The following is a 21,178-nucleotide window of genomic DNA, read 5'->3' as shown; positions in this document are numbered from 1 at the left end:
GCTCTGGACAATCTAAACAATTTTCGCCCCATCTCCAACTTACCCTTTCTTGCAAAAATTCTAGAACGTCCTGTCTCATTTCAGTTACATAACCACCTCATGACAAACAACCTTTTCGAACCCCTCCAATCTGGCTTCCATCAACTTCACAGCACGGAAACTGCCCTGGTCAAAGTCACTAACGATCTTCTAATAGCTTCTGATTCTGGTTCTCTTTTGATACCCATTCTTCTTGACCTTAGTGCTGCTTTTGTCACTGTTGAACATGAAATCTTACTTTTTCATCTTGAGACTGTGTTTGGAGCTTCTGAAACTGCTCTCAAATGGTTCAAGTCTTACCCCACTGATCGCTGTCACTTTGTCTCTCTTAATGGGTATAGGTCTGAAATTGGTCTTGTTAAGTCTGGTGTTCCTCGGGGCTCAATACTGGGCCCCTTGCTTTTCATCATTTACATGTTTCCACTTGGTCAGCTTTTAAGATCACATGGCCTCAGCTATCATTTCTATGCTGATGATACTCCAATATACATCCATACCAAACCTGACACTGATGTGGTTGTCTCTATTCCATCCAATTGCATCTCTGACATAAAAACTTGGATGACTTAAAATTTCCTTTATCTTAACTGTGACAAGACTGAAGGCAGGCTTATTGACACCTCCCATCAACTTTGTAAAGCCAATCCTGTAACCCTGCCCTGTCTGTAGGTGGTTCTGTACTTGAGCCTCAGTCTAAATTAAAAAAACCTTGGGGTGATATTTGATTCTGGCTTAACATTCGACCCACGTGTGCAGCATATTGTCACAACTGTCAGTGGGGAGAACAGAGTAATGAAGCCAATTTATAGATGGGAATTATTAGGAGGAATTATTACATGATTGGTAAGGGCCAATGGGAAATCTGGCCAGGACACCAGGGTTACACCCCTACTCTTTTCGAGAAACGCTGTGGAATTTTTAATGACCACAGAGAGTCAGGACCTTGGTTTAACGTCTCATCCGAAGGACGGCACCTTTTTATAGTAGTGTCCCCATCACTATACTGGGGCATTAAGGACCCACATAGACTGCAGGGAGAGTACCCCCTACTGACCCCACTAACACCTCTTCCAGCTGCAACCTTCGTTCCTTCATTTTTCCCAGGTTTTTCCAATCCAGGTTCTGACCAGGCTCACACCTGCTTAGCTTCAATGGGTTGCCAGCTGTGGGTTGCAGGGTGATATGGCTGCTGGCAATAAACAAATTGTGCTTCCTACAGTACATACTTACAGCCTGTGATGTTCACAATTGATCCCCTCTTGACAAATCAGTATAACGAATTTACCCGTTTCATGTCTGTTCAGTTAAGTAAATGCACCTGCTGCAAAACTTATTGCCATTGTGATGTTATTTTTTAATGCTCAGTATACTCTGCGCTCTTATGTATCGTGGAAAAGGTGGCTCAGAAAACAATCACTACAGCAGGCGTTACCTACTGGTTCTGCCAGCTCTTACCCTTAAGTCACATTTCTAAAAACTATTTTGTTCTGATTAAGTAGGTGATCTCATAATTTAGAGATCATTTGTGGCTGAAATCCAAGTGTTCTTCAGCTTTCATGGCCAGGGTTCTCACATTGAACATATTACATGTGTAATTCAGCAGCTTAACGTATTCACACACTTTAGAAAAGGTAACCTACAAAACTCATCGAATGCATCAGACCACTCCAGGATCAAAGCTGCATTCCCTTGCTGTAGTGTTGGAAGCAAAAAAGTCAACCTGCTTCCCAGAAACAAAATTTATGCCGAAACAAATTTTAGTGTGCTGTACTGTTAGTACACCTAGTCGATACTGAACATTTACCAGGATATGTGAAGTACAAGGAACTACATTATGAAAAGCTTAATGTAAATTTTGAAAAGCTTCATGTAAATAAAGACAGACAAAAGAGCATGTAGTCTGGATTCATATTTATTGAAGCCAGTACTTGTTAAAGACACGTTCTCATCTTTGCCGGCACTAAAAGCGAGATTCCAAATGACAGCATACTGCATCTGGGTAAAGCCATACAATCAGACTAAATTTAATATGTTCACGGTACATACGCAGTCCTAAATGTAATTTTTTTTAAAAAATTGAAATCCTGTATAAAAGGACTATAAGCCAAAGCTTTTTTTCCTTTTTTAATTTTTAACAAGAATGTAAGCATATTGTTAGGGTTATAATGTACAGAGCAGTCACTATTAACTTAGGCAAAATTAATGTTCTTTACAATGTCTGTTGTTCATCACACCTTTTTTTTACAAAGCCAATCTGAAAAAAATGAAGTGCAAATTTTATTTCAAGCAGCAGGAAATTATTTGCCGTTTCAACCAAATGGACATCTTTCTTTATTGTAGCCAGATCTTTATCTAATACTATGTTTCACTGGGAAAGAATCTGCTGTTGTTTAAAGAACAAGAGAATCCCGCTTAACAGATCTAGATACTTTAGGGCTAATCAGTCTGCAAATGCAACTACTAGGAGATAATCTCTTACAATTACTTAGTTTTTTTTTTGGTTTCCAATGCTTGCAACACCAGTAACCAAACTGTGTGCCGTGCCAGAGCTGATCAGGCAATGGTGATGCATTGTAATGAACTGGAGTTTTAATTTAAACTTTGAAGAACTAGGAGCATCCACTCTTTTGAAATAACACTAAAACAATGCTGGGACGGCAGGACTTTTTTTAAAAAACAAAAACAATTTTACATTTCCTCAAAACAGACATATGATCCCTTCCAACTTCATGAAATTCTGAACATCTTCAACAGGAAATTTTAAAGGAGCACACCGCTAATTCACTAAACTCCAGTTATCTAGGCTGCAACACACTAGGTTAATTAAAAAAAATAACCCATTATCAATTTGATTAATTATGCATATAACACCAGGTTATTCAGTAGGTAAACATTAAGAGCAGGAGGAATTTGCTAAAAAATATTCACTGCATATACACTTAATGTAAAGAAATGCTTTAAAATGTCTTTAGGGGTATGTTATTACAAGTGCTTGCCTGATAAGATTGTTCCTTTAAAAATGCAAGTACATACTCTTATATTTCTGAGTATTGTGCTTTTGAATACAAGCAATAACCTTCATATGTCAGATGCTACGATATGCCCTGCACCAGTAGTAAACATTACTGCCTACCATTTGCAATATTATTGATCCAGACCGATTTTTTGTACATTAGTTCATGCAACAGAAAGAAGACTCCGCACAACATGACTTGTGGTTTTCCCTTAAAACAGCAATATTACACAAACTTAAACACTGTGTGTTTAAAAACTAAGTACATGTGCCATTTTCATAACCACAGAATCTATTTTAGAGTGATGGGTAGTTCACGGTTTGACCAGTGAATTTTTCATCTGCTAAATAGGTGTGAGAAGGTTGGTAGAACACACCAAATTCAAGTCTTTGGTTCCAAATTCCAATTTTCATCATCTTCCTATACTTATACAGTACTCACCTGATCTTCTGGCATGTTTATGGATAGCACTGCTAAGAACCTAGCTTGAGGAACAGGTGGATGAATGCCATTAGCTCATTTAAATGTCTAAACCATATCAATGTAGATTAACATAAAAGGAGGATTTTACAGTGATTTAATTTCCGATAAAACTTCCTCAGATGATTTTCCAATCCTCCACAAGATCTGAAAAAATATCATACAGGTGGTTCGTCTTTCTGTAAACCTTAACAAATCAAGAATTTGATATTGCACAGTATTAATATTGATATAGTTATTAGTCATTAAGTATTTTTCCCCATTTAAAGACTGATATCGTTTCCTCACTTACTGCAGGTTCCAGCAAACCGACAAGAACATCAACTGGAGGAGGAGAAGAAGGGAGTCTAAAAGGAGTGTCAAAAGGTGAGGCCTTTACTCGAAGGCAGAGAAAAATCAGTTCTCTTAATTTAGTCTTCTCTATCAGTCAGCAGATGAAACCACTTGCTAAAATGTGACAGGTTTTGTGGTTACTGTACAATATAAAAAGGGGAATGTTTAACCTATGCTTTACTATATGTTTCATATTACAAACCTTATGTTGAGCAGTTCTTAATCATAAAAGGAATTGCTGTTATGGACCTTCAAAACAAAGCAGCCTATATCTCTCCAAGTATGCCATTATCATCACCTTCGAGATCAATTTGGCTTCACAACACTGTTTTTAGTGCTAACTTACACGCGGAGTGTGATCACATCCCACAGCTGTAAAAACCCAATTGGTACAGTATGTAGCAGTTAACCATCACTAAGCAACAACTTTTTTTTTAATTTATGAATGCTAAAATGTTGCAGTAAATACTTTACAGGTGACTTTACTACACTTAAAAAAAAAAGAAAGGCATGCTGCCTAATGAAGTTTTCAGCGAGGCCATAACATAAGCTGATTTAAGAAGTAAAATATGCTAAGACCACAGAATTGTAGTACAAAAAAAAACAATAAATAATTTTAAAACCAAAAATAACTGACCATTTGTACTACAGTGCACATCTTTTTTTTTTAGTCAAGCACCTCTACAATGACACTTACAGCAAATTGTGCCAGGCACTTGTTATAGCAGATAACATCCCCCCTCTGTAGCCAAAAGGATAACTTGTAAAGCAATCTAAACAACAGAAACCTGACAACACTTTTTTCTCATCTGAAGTATTTCTTCATGATTTTTTAGTATTATTCTATACATAAGCAACAGAAGCTCATTTGCCAATATTTTGCTTATATTTACAGAAACCTTAGAAATATGCCTTCACTGCTCTGGTCTGTTTTTTTTAAATACAGCATATTTTTATATGCTATCAGCCAATCTGTTTATTTGCCACATTAGTGTCATGAAGTTAATGGAGTTTAATAATAAGTAGCTACATTGTTTTATTCCTTTAAAACATTTTAGTGAAAAAAGAAAAGTTTGGATTTATATATAAATACAACAGTATCATAGGATATCTACTTTTTACATACTACAGACTTTCATGTATTTTTAAATTTGACTGAAATATTCAGGTTTAGTTTGTGATATTCTGGTATTTGCTTTCCTTCCACACAACCTGTCAAGACAAAAAGCTACACCGCTTTTCTGGTCCATAAGATGATCAGGCAGGGTAAAGAGGCCTTTCCAAAACTATAACACAGCTCTTAGATGTGGGGGGCTGCTCTGCTGCTTCTCAGGAAGTGCATGATACATGACCCGACATGCCTTTACAAATTAAGTTAGGCCCTCGTTTGCATCTCCCAGCTTCCCCCCCCACTTACCCCTTCCCACAACAAAACAAAAAAGAACCAATAACAAAAATAAACCTGATAGCATCTCGCCACATTAGACAAAATCATGGTCTGTTTTTTTGACTGATATACACAGTTGAAATTTGGTCATTTTTTGAATTTTTTTATAGGTATTTTTATGGACAATGCTGTAAGCATATTCAGGCTTCATTCTCCGTTGGTGATGTGTTGTTGGCTGTTACCATGGAGTCTGGCTTGCGAGTCATTCTGTCCAGCTCCGCCTGAACATCAGTCAAAACCGGCTTCTGCCCTTCAAAAAAAACATATGGCACACAAACAGTAATTTGATGTAGCTTCTGAGGACTACCACAAAAACATTAGCCTGTCTTAATGTCAGGCATCATATGCAGCGAATGCAAGTCCATGCGCCAGCAGTTATTGTATTGTAATCAGGCTACAGATACTTGCATGCAAAAAGACAGGAAAGTATCTGTCTATTTATAAGATTTACCATTTTATAAAATGGAGTAAATGCTTATATACAACCCACAAATAAGACATTAAAACAAACGTATTTCAGTTATTGCCTCAAGCTGGAAATTATCTAAAATATTTTAAGAAGCTGTTACATTTAAGGAGGCTGAATAAAGTTTTATGTCCCGTGCCAGTCACAAGAAGCACGCCACATAAACCAGCACCCAGCATTTTGCTAAGTGAAATATTCCACCAGCTGGTCCATGCAGATCATTTTTACAAATTCCTTCTGTGTCAGGGTTGGATCTCTTTTCTAACTTGGAGTGAAGCAAGCTCTTTCTTGACAGGCTCAATGAATAAATCTTCAGACAGCGGCCACATCCAAAGGAAACAACAGGAAGCTATTAGCAGTGTGAGCTGTGCAAGAGCCAGCTTAAGATCATACCTGCTTTCTTGGCCGTGCTCTGCACTCCCCCAGCTCCTGGGCTCCCTGGGGAGCCCGTCTTTTTACTCAATAGGCTGTTAAAGAAGTTAGCCAGGACCCCCTCATTTGCTGCAGCACCTGTACAATTCAAGATCATCCACTTTAAAGAAATCGCAGCCTACTTGAAGAACATCTTCTCTTACTGCTCTTATTTGCTTGTGAGTGCACCACTATCAGGAATACATAAGATGACCACAAATTAATAAATGACAAACAGGAAACATGTAGGTTTGCAGATGCAATAAGGTTTACTGTTAAATCTGTTTAGAGATATAATTTTGCTTATAGTTAATATGCATTAAGACTATGAAGGTGTTAGTCTCAATATAAATATAAGTAATGTTATATTTGTTCGGTTGAAGCTTGAGACTACCTAAAGGTTTATATAATTCTATGTCCAAAATGATGCTAATACAAAACAAAGTCCTTGAGGCAGTCCACACACACATTTCAACAAACTGTAATTGCCCCCAACTGTATAATTCACACTAATACTTTACTTAAATAAAGTGTAGCCTTTTCTTTCTCATATAAAAAAAGACTTCATTTTTTTAGTATAAGGGTAATCACTGCTGAAAATGTTGCTTATATTCAAAGGGATCACATGTAGTACTGTGTACATTAATAATCTTTAAAAATATATATTACATACACTATACTTTAACACTTAATTTGATTCTAAATCAACCATCTGGGAACTGCCTTATCCTTCAGAGGTCAAGAACTCTTCCCTTGTGAACTCCTCAGGTCACTAACCTGACCTTAGACCTAAAACTTGATCCAAGCTAAAAAACAGCTAACCTTAGACCTATTTCACACAAAACAATGTTTATGAACTGGAGGAAAAGTGGTCTCCATGGAGTGCAAAGCCATATACCATTACAGAGAAATATCTCACATTCAAACCTATATGATCTTGTCCCTGTAAAAAAAACAAAACACTTTTTGAAGTGCCTCTTTGCCATCTCAGCTACCTTTCATGTTGGGATCGGGTTTCTTGACAGCGGTCATAGGCGAGACGCTGGCCACGTTGGCAGGCCCGGTGCGGCCTGTGGGCCGAGGGGAGCCAGATGGAGCCCGTGCTGGAGATTCCTTCAAGACAGACAGCAATTAAAGCCCAGATAAAAATGTCCTCTCTACACAGACACAAGCTGCAGCCGAGATAGTCTGCCCATCACCAACTGCTGTACAGCTGACTGTACCAGTGACGTCGAGTAACGAAACTTACCGTTGCTCTTGTAGGCGTAGCAGGCTGCTTGGCTAACAAGGACTAGGAAAAGAGCAGAAGATACTTCTTTTGAAAAACAGAGGCATAAACTCAAAGATCATCAAGAAAACACTAAGGCAAGCCTTTACATACAAAAACTAAACTAATAATTATTTAAATAAATGTTCCCTCCAGAATTCCACACTTGCATACAGGCCATAGTGGCCCATCACCCTGTTAAGCAACCTTATATTGGCGTTTCCATTTTTCATCCACCACCTGTATATTCTCTGCCTTTTAAAAAGCAGACCGTGCAGGTCATTTTATTAGGAGTTACTAAAATTGCACTGGACATACATGTGCATTGCACCCTGATACCTAACTCGTAAAACGCGATATTCCCCACTAGTCTTTCAGCAATTAAAATCCAAATGAGTTTCAATGGATCAATTTCTTGCTTCGGCTTATGTGACAGTCTTTGAAAATGTGCTTTGAAAACCTAATAAAAACATAATTGGCTCCTCCTCTGAGCCTCATTCAATCTTCCAAATCAAGAACAAAAATGGCATGGAAAGTGCCCATTAGGTGTACTTCTTTGTGGAGCAGATGTGTATTAGCTGTGTAATGAAATTTATGTGGCATCCCTTCTGAAACAGTAGTTCCCTACTGAAGTACAAAATTGTATCAGTCTAATCTAACCTTTCTTAAAAACTTTGTAAAACCTCTCACCTGCTGTTTCATTAGGAAAACCTGCTCATCTTCAGCAGCAACTTCTTTGTCATGTACTAGCTGTATAAAGACCAATTAAAAGGGTGTCAATTATAAAAGTATATACATTATAATATAAATTAGAGGAGATTGAGTAAATTGGATACAAAAGTTTACTACCAATATACCTTTCTAATTCTTGATATTGAAATATTACCTTTCTTACAGGTGGTTTCATGATAAAGTCTTCAAAGGGATCTTCAGGTTTCACGGTTGTGAAATTTTCATGCAAGATGGCAATTTTCTTCTCATTGTCCCAACCAGATGGACTAAGAAAGATTAAAAATGTACTTGACTTTTCTCCAAAAAAACTGACAACTGCATTCTAAGTAAAGAACAGTTTGAAATAATGCATACCAAGCATCAAAAGAAATTACACTTGTACATTTTTAGACAAAAACAAAGCTTTTGGATATTGATTAAATATTTCTCGCATGACTGACTATTCATTCATGACAGAGATGCACCCAATGTTGACTTGTCAAATCACTTCATTAGAGAGATAGGTGATGTTGCACAATTCAAACCAATTCATTAGAGAGATAGGTTACTAGGCACAGGAGACAAGGAGATTCAGCAGTGCTGAATGTCAAACCAAATTTTTTAAAAAAAAGATGAACAAATATGCCCCCCTTACCAAAAGAAATTGAACCCATTAATGTCCTTGGTGGATCCATCATGTTGCTGGCTAAACTAATTCACCTTAGGCGGACTCACCAGTGGTGATGCTAACCCCTAGATAACTCAAGGTTTTCTCATCTGGGAGGTGTACACATCTGAGTGTGTGACACAGACATGCAGAATGACAACAGATCAATTGATGGGGATGTCCAAGTGTGATAGGTAGGAGTTAGTGGGTAGGAGTTACTTAAGTGTTTGATGGCAGCCTAACTTCACAGTGTTACACAGTGTTGGCTGTCCTGGGATTTCACTTCCTGCTGCAGGTTCATCCTGACAGGACAGCCTCACAGCAGGACAACACACGTTCTCATGTTGCTCAGATAATAATGAGAACTGTAAAAAAATGTTCAGCTTTTAAGCTTGCCAGACCCGAGTCCCATCAAAATATTTTTTTAAGGATCAGCTGGGATGAAGTGTGACACCTATTGATCAGAGTCCAGTGAACAGACAAGCTTGTGTGTACAACATATGCATCTCAGATGTACAGTTCAACTGTTCCGAATAGTGACTACAAATGGCAATATCCTGCAATTTTCACAGTGGACACCCTATTGGTCCAACACTATTTCTAGCATTTACATTTCAGCACAGTTGAATTGTTAACTTTGTTGTTAAATTGTGTCAGCACAGTAAAATCAATATAATTGCACCTGCGCCAGAAAAGATTCTCATTTTTTTAAAACCTTTTGAGTCTGCTACAGTTGAAAGTTTCTATTGATGCTTAGAATATACATATAGTTTGTAGACAAAATACAGTTCCCCTTTTCTGACAGAATGAAACCTTTGCTGTTCACACAGCAGAGAATAGGGACATCAGCAAAAAATGACTTACATGAAAACAGCATCTTTTTCCACCACTAAGGCAGGTGTGGTAAATTGGAAGTCATACATTTTGTGTACAATGTATTTATAAAGAAGGTCCAAGTTCTTTTCTTCTTTGACTGAAGTGTAAATCAAAGCAGCTCCATCTGCGATTCTTCTTAAGGAACAAACTCATCTCTACACTTAATATATGAATGTATTATGACAAAAGTATTAAAATGTCTCTAGAAAAATAAATAGGGGCAAGAGTTAATGCAGCATCAAAGTCTTTGTCCCAGTTTTTTGTGAAACAGGAAGGATACACTGTAAGCAGAACCGTCGAATGTGGGACTGAATGAAATCAAAGTGCTCCTCTCTGTAGTCATGCTCCTTCTCCAGCACACTCACTGCGTCACACTATCAAGAGAGAGAATGGAGGAAAAACACTTTATTAGCTTATAATCTTATTAATGCATCTTAACAAAAAGGGAAATGGCAAACAATCTACTCAAAATGCAAGAGGCACCACCCAGTTACATGGAGTTGCAGTACTCCGCACAGACCACAAGATGGAAACCTCAACAGGAGAGTATGTCTCACAAAGGGCCCTGCATGACTCAGAGAATGCAAGGACACTTCCTGGAACTGACGAGGCAAGAGCACAGGAGGAGGAATTAAACATGAAACAGTCACAAGGAAATAAACATCACAAGAGAAGAGTCAGTAGTTCAATTCATACTTCCCTTTTTCAGGTAAATACAGAAACATTTAAATATTTCTCAGCTTGAAAACAATTAAGAATAAGTTATAAATCTACTTTTTTACAATGCTGTATCCTATATCCTTGCAGCAGGCAAGAAAGAGTGGTCAGCTCCTTCTCATTTTATCTGTTGCACTCTACTGTAATCTACAGTTTTCGACCTTGGGTCTAGAGAGTCATAGTGTATTCGTTTCCATTCTAGCTAAGCTTTTATTAATGTAAATGAACTTATTAGCCTAACTAGTTCAAATTAACACTGAGCAAAAACTGTAGGAAAAATACTGGTCTGTACAGGGGACAGAAATAGCAAGCAATTCCTACACAAACCTTTAAGGCCTTGTTAAAACAATTTCAAATTCGATGTGCTGAAATTCAGTAACTAAAATAGGACAGTCCGTGCAATATTATGCCAAATTCCACTCAAGCAGCCAGTGGAAAAAAACAAGTTTTAAAAAAGGGAACTGATTATTACTGCATCACATGTGAGACCCCAAAAGAAACTTTTTATTTTGGTCTTGCAGCTGTTTTTGATAAGAACAAGGACACTTAATAATAAGCAGCATTCACTGCCTTCAGAGCTGCCTTGCAGGCAGAAATCAGACTGACATAACCCAAGACAATTTGGTAAAAAGAGCTTGAAAGCCTGAGATGTGCACCAATCAGCTGCAAGATCCGAGATGTCTTCCATATCACATGCTAAACCACAAAACCACAGTTCACAGAAAATTCTACTGAAATTGCTTTTACTTCTTTCATTTTGTACATAGGCTAACTATGTTTATATATGAATTAATATAATGTTTCTCAAAATAAGAACTAGGTTTAGGCATGATTTGAAAAAGCTGATATGGAAGACCCAAGTTTTCAAATCTGTATAAAGGGCATTTTCTATTCATTTTAATAACATTAAAATTGATAGTCATCAACAGTCTATAATGAAATCTACATTTAAAACTTTCACTCGATAATGTTGTAGAACCTGGCCTGTTTATTTCCTCCAGCGCATCTGAGCAAGATATTTGCATACTTCTGGTTCAAAGCCTTCCACACATATGCACACAACTATTCCGGTTATTTACCTTTGTGCAAACTACTAGCACTGGAATGCCCAGATTGTGTGTGAGAACATTATCTCCAAGAGGCAGTAGGACCCCCTCGTCATCGGTCCCAGACGCTGTAGGCCCACGTCTCTGTGGAGAGCCCTGGGTTGCCTCCTCTGGCTCTGTGTACTCCTGAAAGTCCTTCACCACTGGGAGAAAGCGAAAGGAAAGCCAAGTGTCACAGAATGCATTCCGTACCTCGGACTGTCTCCAGTATTGCCTTCTGCGGAGAGCAGCACTGAAAATAGCCACAGAAAAAAAGCTACAAAATTCTTTTTAACACCACAGACGCCTCAACAGAAGTGAAAAGAGAGCTACAACAACAAATAAGAGGAAAATGCCGCTATACCACTTTTCAGTACACCCTATCAACCTCTCCGTTCCAGCAACAACTTCAAATAGTGAATCAGACTCTAAATTAATGTTATTTCCTTTTAAAAATAATGAGGTACACATCATGCAGAATCTGAAATGTGTTCCTCCTCATAAGCATTGCATTCAAGAAAAAATGCAGTTCCTGCAAAAAAAATATAAAATGGCTTAAATTTCACCAGAGCCTTCAGTTAGAATAAAATAGGTACATAAAACAATAATAATGTCATCTATCAGATAAAATGTATAAGAAATGATGGCTGTTGAATAAATCACACCCTCAGGCACTCAGGCGGTGCAAATTAATTCGGAAAAAAAAGCTCCCGTACCCATCAGAACTGTAGGGAGAGTGGTGTTGTCCCCCAAACAATTAAACTACTGTAATATTGTTCACAACTAATGCAGTAAAGTGTAAAACAATAAACCACATAATACTTTTAAATTCACTTTTGTCAAACCCACATATAAGTAGGGATCAGCAGTAGGACAATATTAAATAAAAAGCAGCTCACTTTATTTCATAATTATCACATTTTTAGCTGGGAAACGGAATCAACTGAAGACAAACGTAAAGGGAAGTTGCACAACAAAAACTAAATCACAGAAAATACTGTGCATGAAGAACTCAGTTAATTCATGGCTATAAATGTCTGCCTAGAGAAGCCTATAAACAGCATCTAACTGGGAGGAAACATTATTTGAAAAAAGTAAAAGTCTTTTCAGCCCCCTCCTCAATGTACTGCAAGTCAAGACTTTCTAACAACAGGGAGAAAACGGCGTGGTCTGAAAAGGGTGTTAGATCAAAGGACTGGTTGTGCATAACCAAATAATTAAGGTACACTGCTCAGGCTTTTCAGATCAAAGAATGTGGTTTGAATAATAAGAGGGTGTAGTGTATGATCACAGGCACGTACAGGCAAGAAAAAATCATTGGATTAAATGTAACCATCAACAATATTAAGTACTTTACAGATTCATGATATGTTAAGCCTTAGAAAGTGCCATAGTACACCACCATTCCAGCCTTGAACATAGATGTTTTTAAAAATTTAAAGGAAATGTGCTTTCTTTAGATTAAGTTTAAAACTTTCAAAACGTCAGTTTCAAAATTACTTTGAAAGCACCAATGAAAAAGAACAAGTATTTGCAAACTACATTCATCTTCAATCTTACAGAATTTTAAACATGGATAATTCAGATATTAACAGTGAAAAGTTAGCATGGTTTTATTATTTAAGTGGGAGCCTGACTACTCATTAGGCAGATAATAGAGTCAGACAATTCTGAGGATTAAACTTCAATCAGGTTATATAACTGAACACGCTTGTTTCAAGTTTACCACACCCTGTGAAAGCTTAAATGCAAATAAATGTGTGCAGAGATGATCAATACAATACTAACTGCACAAAATGCATGTATACTTTCTTGGGAGAAAAAAATATTTTAAGAACTGTTTGGTGTCCACAGCACCTAAATACACATTGTCCAATCCAATCACGCTGCACGCAAATAAAACTGGCAGCTCTCGTTTGGAAACTGCTTTGATTTGATGTAAGCAGATCTGACAACAGCTTCTGTGGAGCTCTGCTGCAGTGCTCCAGGGAAACTAAAAAATTCAGTGTGCAGTTCTGATGATCCCTGCTACAAAATCCAGTCCAAGTCTCAACTTGATATCTGAACATAATATGCATGTCAAAAGCTGAGGTTTTAAAGGAATACATCTTTAAAAAATTATCTCCAAAAAGACTCATAGAGGACAAGAAAAGACTGAATGAAATAACAACCAAGTTAAAAAAATTCAAGCCAAGTCAGTTCCACTCTGCTATTCAGACATTTTTGTAATGTGCTTCTAGCATGGACTATATTTGGAGAATGATATCAGCTTCAGCAAGTACACTGTGAATAGAGTGCAAGGCTGGTGAGCTCTTACAGATGGATTTATTTTTAATTTGAATTCAAACAACCTGAAGTGCTACAAACATTCTATTCACCTTAAAACAAATGTCAGCTAACATTCCTGGGGAGTGGTGTTGTTTCAGAACAACAGAAAGGTTGTAGTTATACAAGAGATTAATTATATTGTAGAGTTCAGAAGAACTCTGGATAGACATGTTTCCTCTAATGCTTCAAGAAATCTGCTGTGATTGGGAAGGTTCCCACAGTTGCAGGTCTCTTTTTAAACTGCAGACACAAGGTAACACAGCTCTCTTCCTCTTATTCAAAAGCCATCAGATGATGGGATCATACTCATTTCTTACAGGGAGAAATGCTAACTTTATCCAACAGAGGCAGACGTTATCCGGCGATTTCATTGTATGCAAAGCAGTCATGAAGACTCAAAGTACAGCAAATCAAATCAAAGAAAAAATAATTACAGTAACATATGATCCTCCCTTTTCCCTTAAATTACTTTACAGCAATTTCAGTTTACGATTAGCTCATAAGAAAAGGTATACTCTTAAATTTCTCTAACACTTTTATCTATATGTAGTTAAATGCAAAACAAATATAGGTGGTACCAAATGTTTTTGCACTGAATAAAGACTGGCATGTCCTTAGTTTGAAGCATATCCATTGCACAATCAAAAACATACTTAGTATTTAATTTATCACCATATTGCTAAACTGATACAAAGGGTATTTTCACTAAATGTGGTATCACAATATACATTGTTGCAAAACCTTCAGAAACCCATATGCAATGATCTAATTATGTTCACATAAAAATGAAGGAAAGACTAAGCAAACACACAATGCTGTGTTCTGTGTACTGTGTTCTGTCATTTAGAATCGTCATGATGAACTATAATAAAAGGATGACCTTATGCAAGCTTTATGCCAGCCTTAGAGTCTCGAACTCTATACAACCATGGTGCCCTGTTGGTTAAAGCACATCTTTGGACTTAAGTGGAGGGGGAAAACTTGACACTGCAAGACCTGTAGTGACACTTTCTCTAAACGCCTCCAAATTTTAAATCAACATCAGGGAGTGTACCACCAAAGGCCTCACTGAAACTGTACTATGGGGTTTCTGATCTCAAAAGGATATTTAAATACAGCAATAAAGAGTCTGTAAGTATTTGTTATAAAAAAGAGAAATAAAGTGTGGCTCAAGGAAGCAAAAATATTTTTACATAGAAGTGAGTGTGAATCTGATATTTGGATTGGACAAGTAGTACTTATCAAACATAGCCACAGCAAGTCCTGTAACACCAAAGTCATCAGCCATATGAAACATAAGTAGCACATACAGCTTCACTTTATTTATCATCATGCAACTTCCTTTTAACTTTCCCATTTACTGATTCCATTTTCCAGTTAAAAACAATCCTACTAATCATAAAAGAAGGTGAGCTGCTTTTCACTTACCACAGGCATGTTTCTCTTAGTTTCTCAAGCAGACTTTATAACTGATGCTGACCACTAATTCCAGAGCCCATATAACGTGCATCTCAGTCCTGCAGCTCTGTTTGAAATGCGAAGTTTCGTATGAAAAAATTGCATTTCTATTACTGCATATGTAAACGTTTCAAACTCATTCCCAAAGTCTAGAAAACCACTTTAAGATACTAAAATAAGAACACTACTGCAAATAAATGCTACTATATTTCATGGCTGTGACCAGTATTTTGATACTTTTATGGTAGGTATGACCCGCTTCAATTACATCTAAATCAAATCGGGCTCATCACAGCAAACGAGTTTGCATCTCCTGAATCAGAGAAATAAGAGTCTACAAAGATTTACTGTGCTGAAACATGTCATTTACAGGACTTCCAGTTCCTCGTTTGTTTCAAATCTCACAGATGCTTCTCTCTAGCATCAGCAAACAATACTAAGAATATACTAAGTTTTCGGTTACTGTGTATTAAATATCTGACCTGACAGAGAAATTGCACAATTCCTCAGAAAGTAACTTCTATGCCTGATATATCTTCACGTAATAGAAAAAAATAATATAATCAACACATTTAGAGATATTTTGAAATTTAGACGCAACAAGTTTTCCTTGGATAGCACAACAATTAAGCTCAAATTTCAAGTAAATTGCTTCGGTTGGTCTGTGACTGCCACTAATAAAAGCCAAAACAAAATTACCACCAAATTAAACTACTGGATTTATTTCAATAGTAAAACGGAACATAATGCATATTGCACAACAGTTTCTTTAAATATTAAGCTAAATTCCTTTGAATTAATTCAGACTATTCAAACTATAGATAGAAGTATAATCTTCTTCTGGTGTCATGTTACAATTTAAAGCCTTATCAACCAACACTGTTATTTGCCCTTTATTAAAAGCCCCTCAAACACTGGCTAAATTATTACAAACCTTGGCACTTGGGATGAAATTTCAAAGAGATGCAAATCAAGAACAAAAACTAAAGAGTACAGGTACTTTTAAAATTAAGCCGAGGAGCAGAGAGATCTAAATTGCAACAAACTAGAAAATGTGAATCACCTGTAGAAATTAAATTAAGAATCTTAAATTGCCTTGAATCTTGTACTTCAGTAACATGTAGCAAAATCCCTACTGATGGCCAACAATGCGACATTTAAAAACTATTACTGTTTAAAACTGGAACTTAGGAGTGCCAATTTGATACAACAGGAATTGAAATCTCTATAAAAGCTTGCTCACAGGTCTCTACCGCAAGGGCTTTTGTTCACTATGAAAACTATTGTGGTGAATAGTTTTTTGGCTCCTCCGTACAGGTACCATAATAGGGAAGAGACATCTGACAACAGGATAACATTTCCTTGTTTTGCATTTGAACCTTTCTGGTACAGAGTGCTGGTAAGAGAATAGTATCCATTTGCCTATGCTATAAAACTGCAATGCACTCACTTTTCTGTTCAAGCTCCCTCATCTGTTCTGGAGGGATCTTCAGTTTGTCAATGTGTTCACGCAGGACGCTGGCCCACTTCTGTATTGACTCCATGATGGTCCACGGCCTAGACATGTCCGCCACAAACACTGCCAAGGTATCCTTTAATGACTCTGCTGACACTGCAAACTTCAGAAGCCCCTTGTGGTACAGGTCTCCATCCAAAATCCACACATTGCATCTGGTCTGGTCTGTGTCAAGGGGAGGGATAATAAGATAAAAGCTTTACTACATGAAAAGAACTACAACTCCAAAACAATTATGTAATAAATGTGTTTCACAAAGAACGTCAACTAAATCAAGTGACTAAATAACCACTGCTCTACAGTCACAACATTTTGTGTTTGCCTTGGAGAATGTCTGTCTGTGCAGGACAGAACATTATGCAAGTTATCATGTGCCCTTTGAGAACACCAACTTATTTACTAGGAACTTCATTATTTCTGTTTTAACAAAAACAGATGCAACAGATAAATTAAATTAAATGTAATTTAGACTCAATTATTGATTAAACTGAGTCATGAAAAGCTACAATGAAATATATATACAATGAAGTAAAAAGATGATGTGGCTCTCTATGATCAATACAGAACATATTGCTGATCTACATTAAACTATATTCACTATTAAACTTATAGTCAATAATGTTAAATAGTTTAATTTTAAACTAACAACAGATTGCAGAATTGAAATTCTGCAGAACTTGTCAGCAGCTGTAAAGCAAAATGGACTTTGTATTATAGCACTACGATATAAATTACTGTATTGTTGTAGAGAAAACATTTACAAGCGATTACAAACCCTGAAGCACCACAACATTAATCAATAAAAGAAAGTAATATGCATTAATATTTCGCAACTAAAGGCATAGTACATTTAATCTTTCTAGGTATGTCAAATAAGCTACCTGAAAAATAGTTTTTGCTCAGAAACAAGGCATTAATGGACACTTTTAAATAGCCCTAGCTCTTTACATTCAGAACTAGGAAGATCTTAACCAAAGCCTTGTGAATTACCACTGAAAGTATGTGATTTTATTTAAATTGAGGAACACTTTAGTCATTTTGTGTGGAGGACAATATAATTTGTATAATTACAATAGAGATATGAGGGCAAAGTTTTTATATCAGTTTCACAAATTAAGCTTTTATCTCCTTTCCAATAATATTTAAAGGCTTTAATAAAAAAAAAGCATATCTAGATGATTTTGAACATACTTACAAATCAAGATAATTTTGTATCTGTAAGATTTATGAACTAAGGTACAGAGTGCAAGGCTTGTACCATATAGCAAAACATTTTAGTTTATGCTTTGAAACACTGTGTGGTATTCAGCTTTTTAAGAGAAATTCGGCATCCTGAATAGCTCAACCGGTGACAGTGCTTCCTCAAGCGCGGGCTAAGCTCTGCATCGGGTTGCAGCTGGTCACTAGCCGACTGACTATTCCCCAACTGGTGGAGCATAATTGGCTGAGGGCCAACAAGGCTAAGGATGGGACAGCAGCCCAGGGTTCTATGGGCTCTCAGTGACACAGCAACCCCTGTGGCCACCTAGGTGCTTGCAGGCATGTGGTGACACTGCCTCTCCAGTCGGCACACAGCAGTGCTGTCTGTGACATGATCAAAGATAAGAAGCTTGAAGGTGGGGCAGGTCAGAGGAGTGCGGGTGTACCTAGACATCCTCCCATGTGTGTGGTTATAGGATTTACAGAACTGAAACATGAAAAAACACACAGCTGGCTATACCCAATTGGGTGTTTATAACAAAACATGTTTGTTTTAAAGTGGGAAAATGAAAAATAAGACCTCTTGTGTTATTATTCTTATAACAAATACATTGCCCCTTTTCAAAGGATCAAAAATGCTTCATTCTTTAGATATCTATTCAAAGAGGGCCACATTCATAAAGTACTGAAGAAAATGTGAAAAGGTTTAATTCACCATCTCTGTCTTCATCATGGACATTCAAGTACAAATACTCAAGTCCTCTCCCTTTTTTATTGTGCTCGGCTCCCTGGAGTTTTGCCATAATCGTTGTCTTTCCTGAGCCATCTTCTCCTGCAAAATAAGAGCCAAATGATAGTTATTAGTTATGAGTCTATTCTGTCATCATTCCATGTAAGCAGTAATACTGTATTTCAAAAACATGCTAAAGACCAGCATAAACTGACAGGGTGCTGCATACACTTAATATAATTCTTTTGTTTCTATACTTGAAATGTATATACACTATTTCCAATATTATATAAAGACATACAGCACTTCTGATTACAGATTTACCATTTTAATAACAGAAACATTCACAATTTTCACAAGACTGATTGAAACCAATGAGGAACCACTGCACCCAAGGCAGCACTGGATATTGACATGTACACGCATGAACTAGCACTGCTTCCTGATAGCCATGCCTAAATGAGATAATAAGAAATTATCTTCGAGGTTCTAGAAAATCACCTAAAACTAATTTTATTGTATTCCCACTCCACAATCACCACATTATTTCAATGATGGCCTACATTTGCATTCTTCTTCCACTTCCAGTGGTGCTTCATGGGATGTATTTTTCAGGAGTATTTACCTACTGTATGGAATCAGGTTAAGCATATACAGTTTACGACTTACACACAAAAACCTATCAATTCAAAAGCCATAATTGTCTATACAGATACTTATGGTATTTTAATTACAAAGACTAAAAAATACAAAAATATAACTCACAACAGTTTTGTACAAATATAATGACTATAGCAAAAATAATATTTGCTGAAGTGTGCAAGGCCTACCACATATGAACAGTCCAAATGCAGTCATAGGTATGAAACCCTTTAGAGAAACATCACAGTCATCAGTTGTGATCTCCTCACAAGTTAAAACCGTATTTCACCTACCATTTGTCGCATTTCAAACCTAAAATACCTTTAGAAAAAAACAAGGCTCGTGTTCAGTCAAATCTTGAGCAGCTGACAGCTGGCCTCAATTCACGTGTTTCTTAGATTAAACATCAGAAACATGATGCACCGTCATACACTGACTTTCCACTTACCGAAAACCAAAATATTTTTTCCTGACGGTAACTTGGACCGGGACCGGGTGGAAACTTCGCTTAAAATAGAGGACCTGAAGAGACATCACAGCGGAATTAACAATGATCGTTTCACACGATTCCTTACAAAACCATCCAGGAAAGGGCCTGCCCCTCACTCTTTGTGAAGGGACCAGAGCTCATGTTACTAACTGTGATTTCAAGTGAATCTAGTAACTGTCTAGCACAGAACAGGTCTTACTGACGCTTACCCGTCTGCAGCAAAAGAAACTAGGCAGCCGAGTTCAATGGGTTTGGCAGCCTAATTATTGACAAAACAATAACAAATAAACCGAGGAGCTGGTGAAAATCACAGACAGAAAGGAAAACGATTATCTATAAAACGGCCTGCATTCTCGTCCCTCCACTCCCTTCCGATTTCTGTACTTAAACTCTTATCATCTAGGTGTATTGTTTATTTTTATTGTGAAATGTGATGCTAAAACGCCCCTGCTTCGTTGGCAGAGACCAACACCTACAGAAAAGGAGAAAACATAACCAAGACATTTGACACCACAGACACTCCAATAATATTTCCCTTGTCTCTTTCAGCGGGGGATCTGTCAAACACCCGAAATACTAAGCATTCATCTTGACGTATGCAGCTGGGAAACAAACCTTCGTCTGCTTGCTTGACAATTCGGAAACACCCCCGGCCGGTACTTTTGAAATTGAATGCACCCGGGAGTGACAAAGCAGAAAGAGGTTACTAAACAGACGCCGTTCTCAGCGAAAGAAATAAGCAGTTACTGAAAGGTGAGACTTGACTTGCCATAGGTTCTGTCCTTCTTCATCCTCGTTATTAATTTCCAGGGTGTCGGCAGCACCGGCGGCGCCCAGGAGCTTCTTCTCCAGCACGGGAGCCATCTTGTTTCTGCAACCACAAAGAGAGGCATCACCTGGGCACCTCAGGACCCCGGCGAAATTCGCTTTAGCACTTCAAACGGACTCCTCCCTAAACTCAAGATTACATTAGCCAGAAGTAAGAGGGAATCGCTAGTTTTAAAATACATTTAGAATATTTTTTTTAAAAAAATACCATTTCATTTTTTTAGTTATCAGGCAATAGAGTAGACAGCCCTAAGGGTTCAAGACGCGTCTGCTCTCTGAGAATGATGTCATCCTCCCGAGGAGCCACCCTTGTCTGAGGGGAGCGCTGAGGCCATCTGCTGCGTAAATAGAGCATTTATGCAAGTACAGTACCGTCCATAAATAATGTTCTGCAAAGCAGTGATCGCAGAATCAGATGGGTGTGTCGCACTGTGCCTGTCTGGATTTTCTTTTTTTTTTAAGAGGCGAAACTG

General features: G+C 37.4%; 1 protein-coding gene across 2 annotated transcripts; it reads right to left on the bottom strand.

Moving 5' to 3' along the window:
* Positions 1–1,935: 1,935 nt before the first annotated feature.
* On the bottom strand, positions 1,936–20,773 carry dync1li2 (dynein, cytoplasmic 1, light intermediate chain 2). Of its 2 annotated transcripts, none has more exons than XM_088938859.1 (13): positions 20,647–20,773; positions 19,836–19,909; positions 18,731–18,847; positions 16,750–16,980; positions 11,508–11,677; positions 9,992–10,085; positions 9,700–9,835; positions 8,344–8,455; positions 8,148–8,207; positions 7,440–7,481; positions 7,186–7,303; positions 6,173–6,289; positions 1,936–5,563 (listed from the first exon to the last, which is right to left on the bottom strand). In XM_088938859.1, exons 1-13 carry the CDS (start codon positions 20,739–20,741, stop codon positions 5,454–5,456), a joined length of 1,476 nt encoding a protein of 491 aa, XP_088794985.1. In that variant the 5' UTR covers positions 20,742–20,773; the 3' UTR covers positions 1,936–5,453. The 2 variants fall into 2 exon arrangements, with proteins under 2 accessions (XP_088794985.1, XP_088794986.1); XM_088938860.1 differs by having other exon boundaries at positions 1,936–5,558.
* Between the last annotated feature and the right edge of the window lie 405 nt (positions 20,774–21,178).

Source organism: Atractosteus spatula, chromosome 21 (assembly GCF_055471065.1).
Source record: "Atractosteus spatula isolate fAtrSpa1 chromosome 21, fAtrSpa1.hap1, whole genome shotgun sequence".
NCBI classification, from domain to species: domain Eukaryota; kingdom Metazoa; phylum Chordata; class Actinopteri; order Semionotiformes; family Lepisosteidae; genus Atractosteus; species Atractosteus spatula.
Note: the sequence above shows the minus strand (reverse complement) of the source record. Positions and strands in the feature narration are given on the sequence as shown.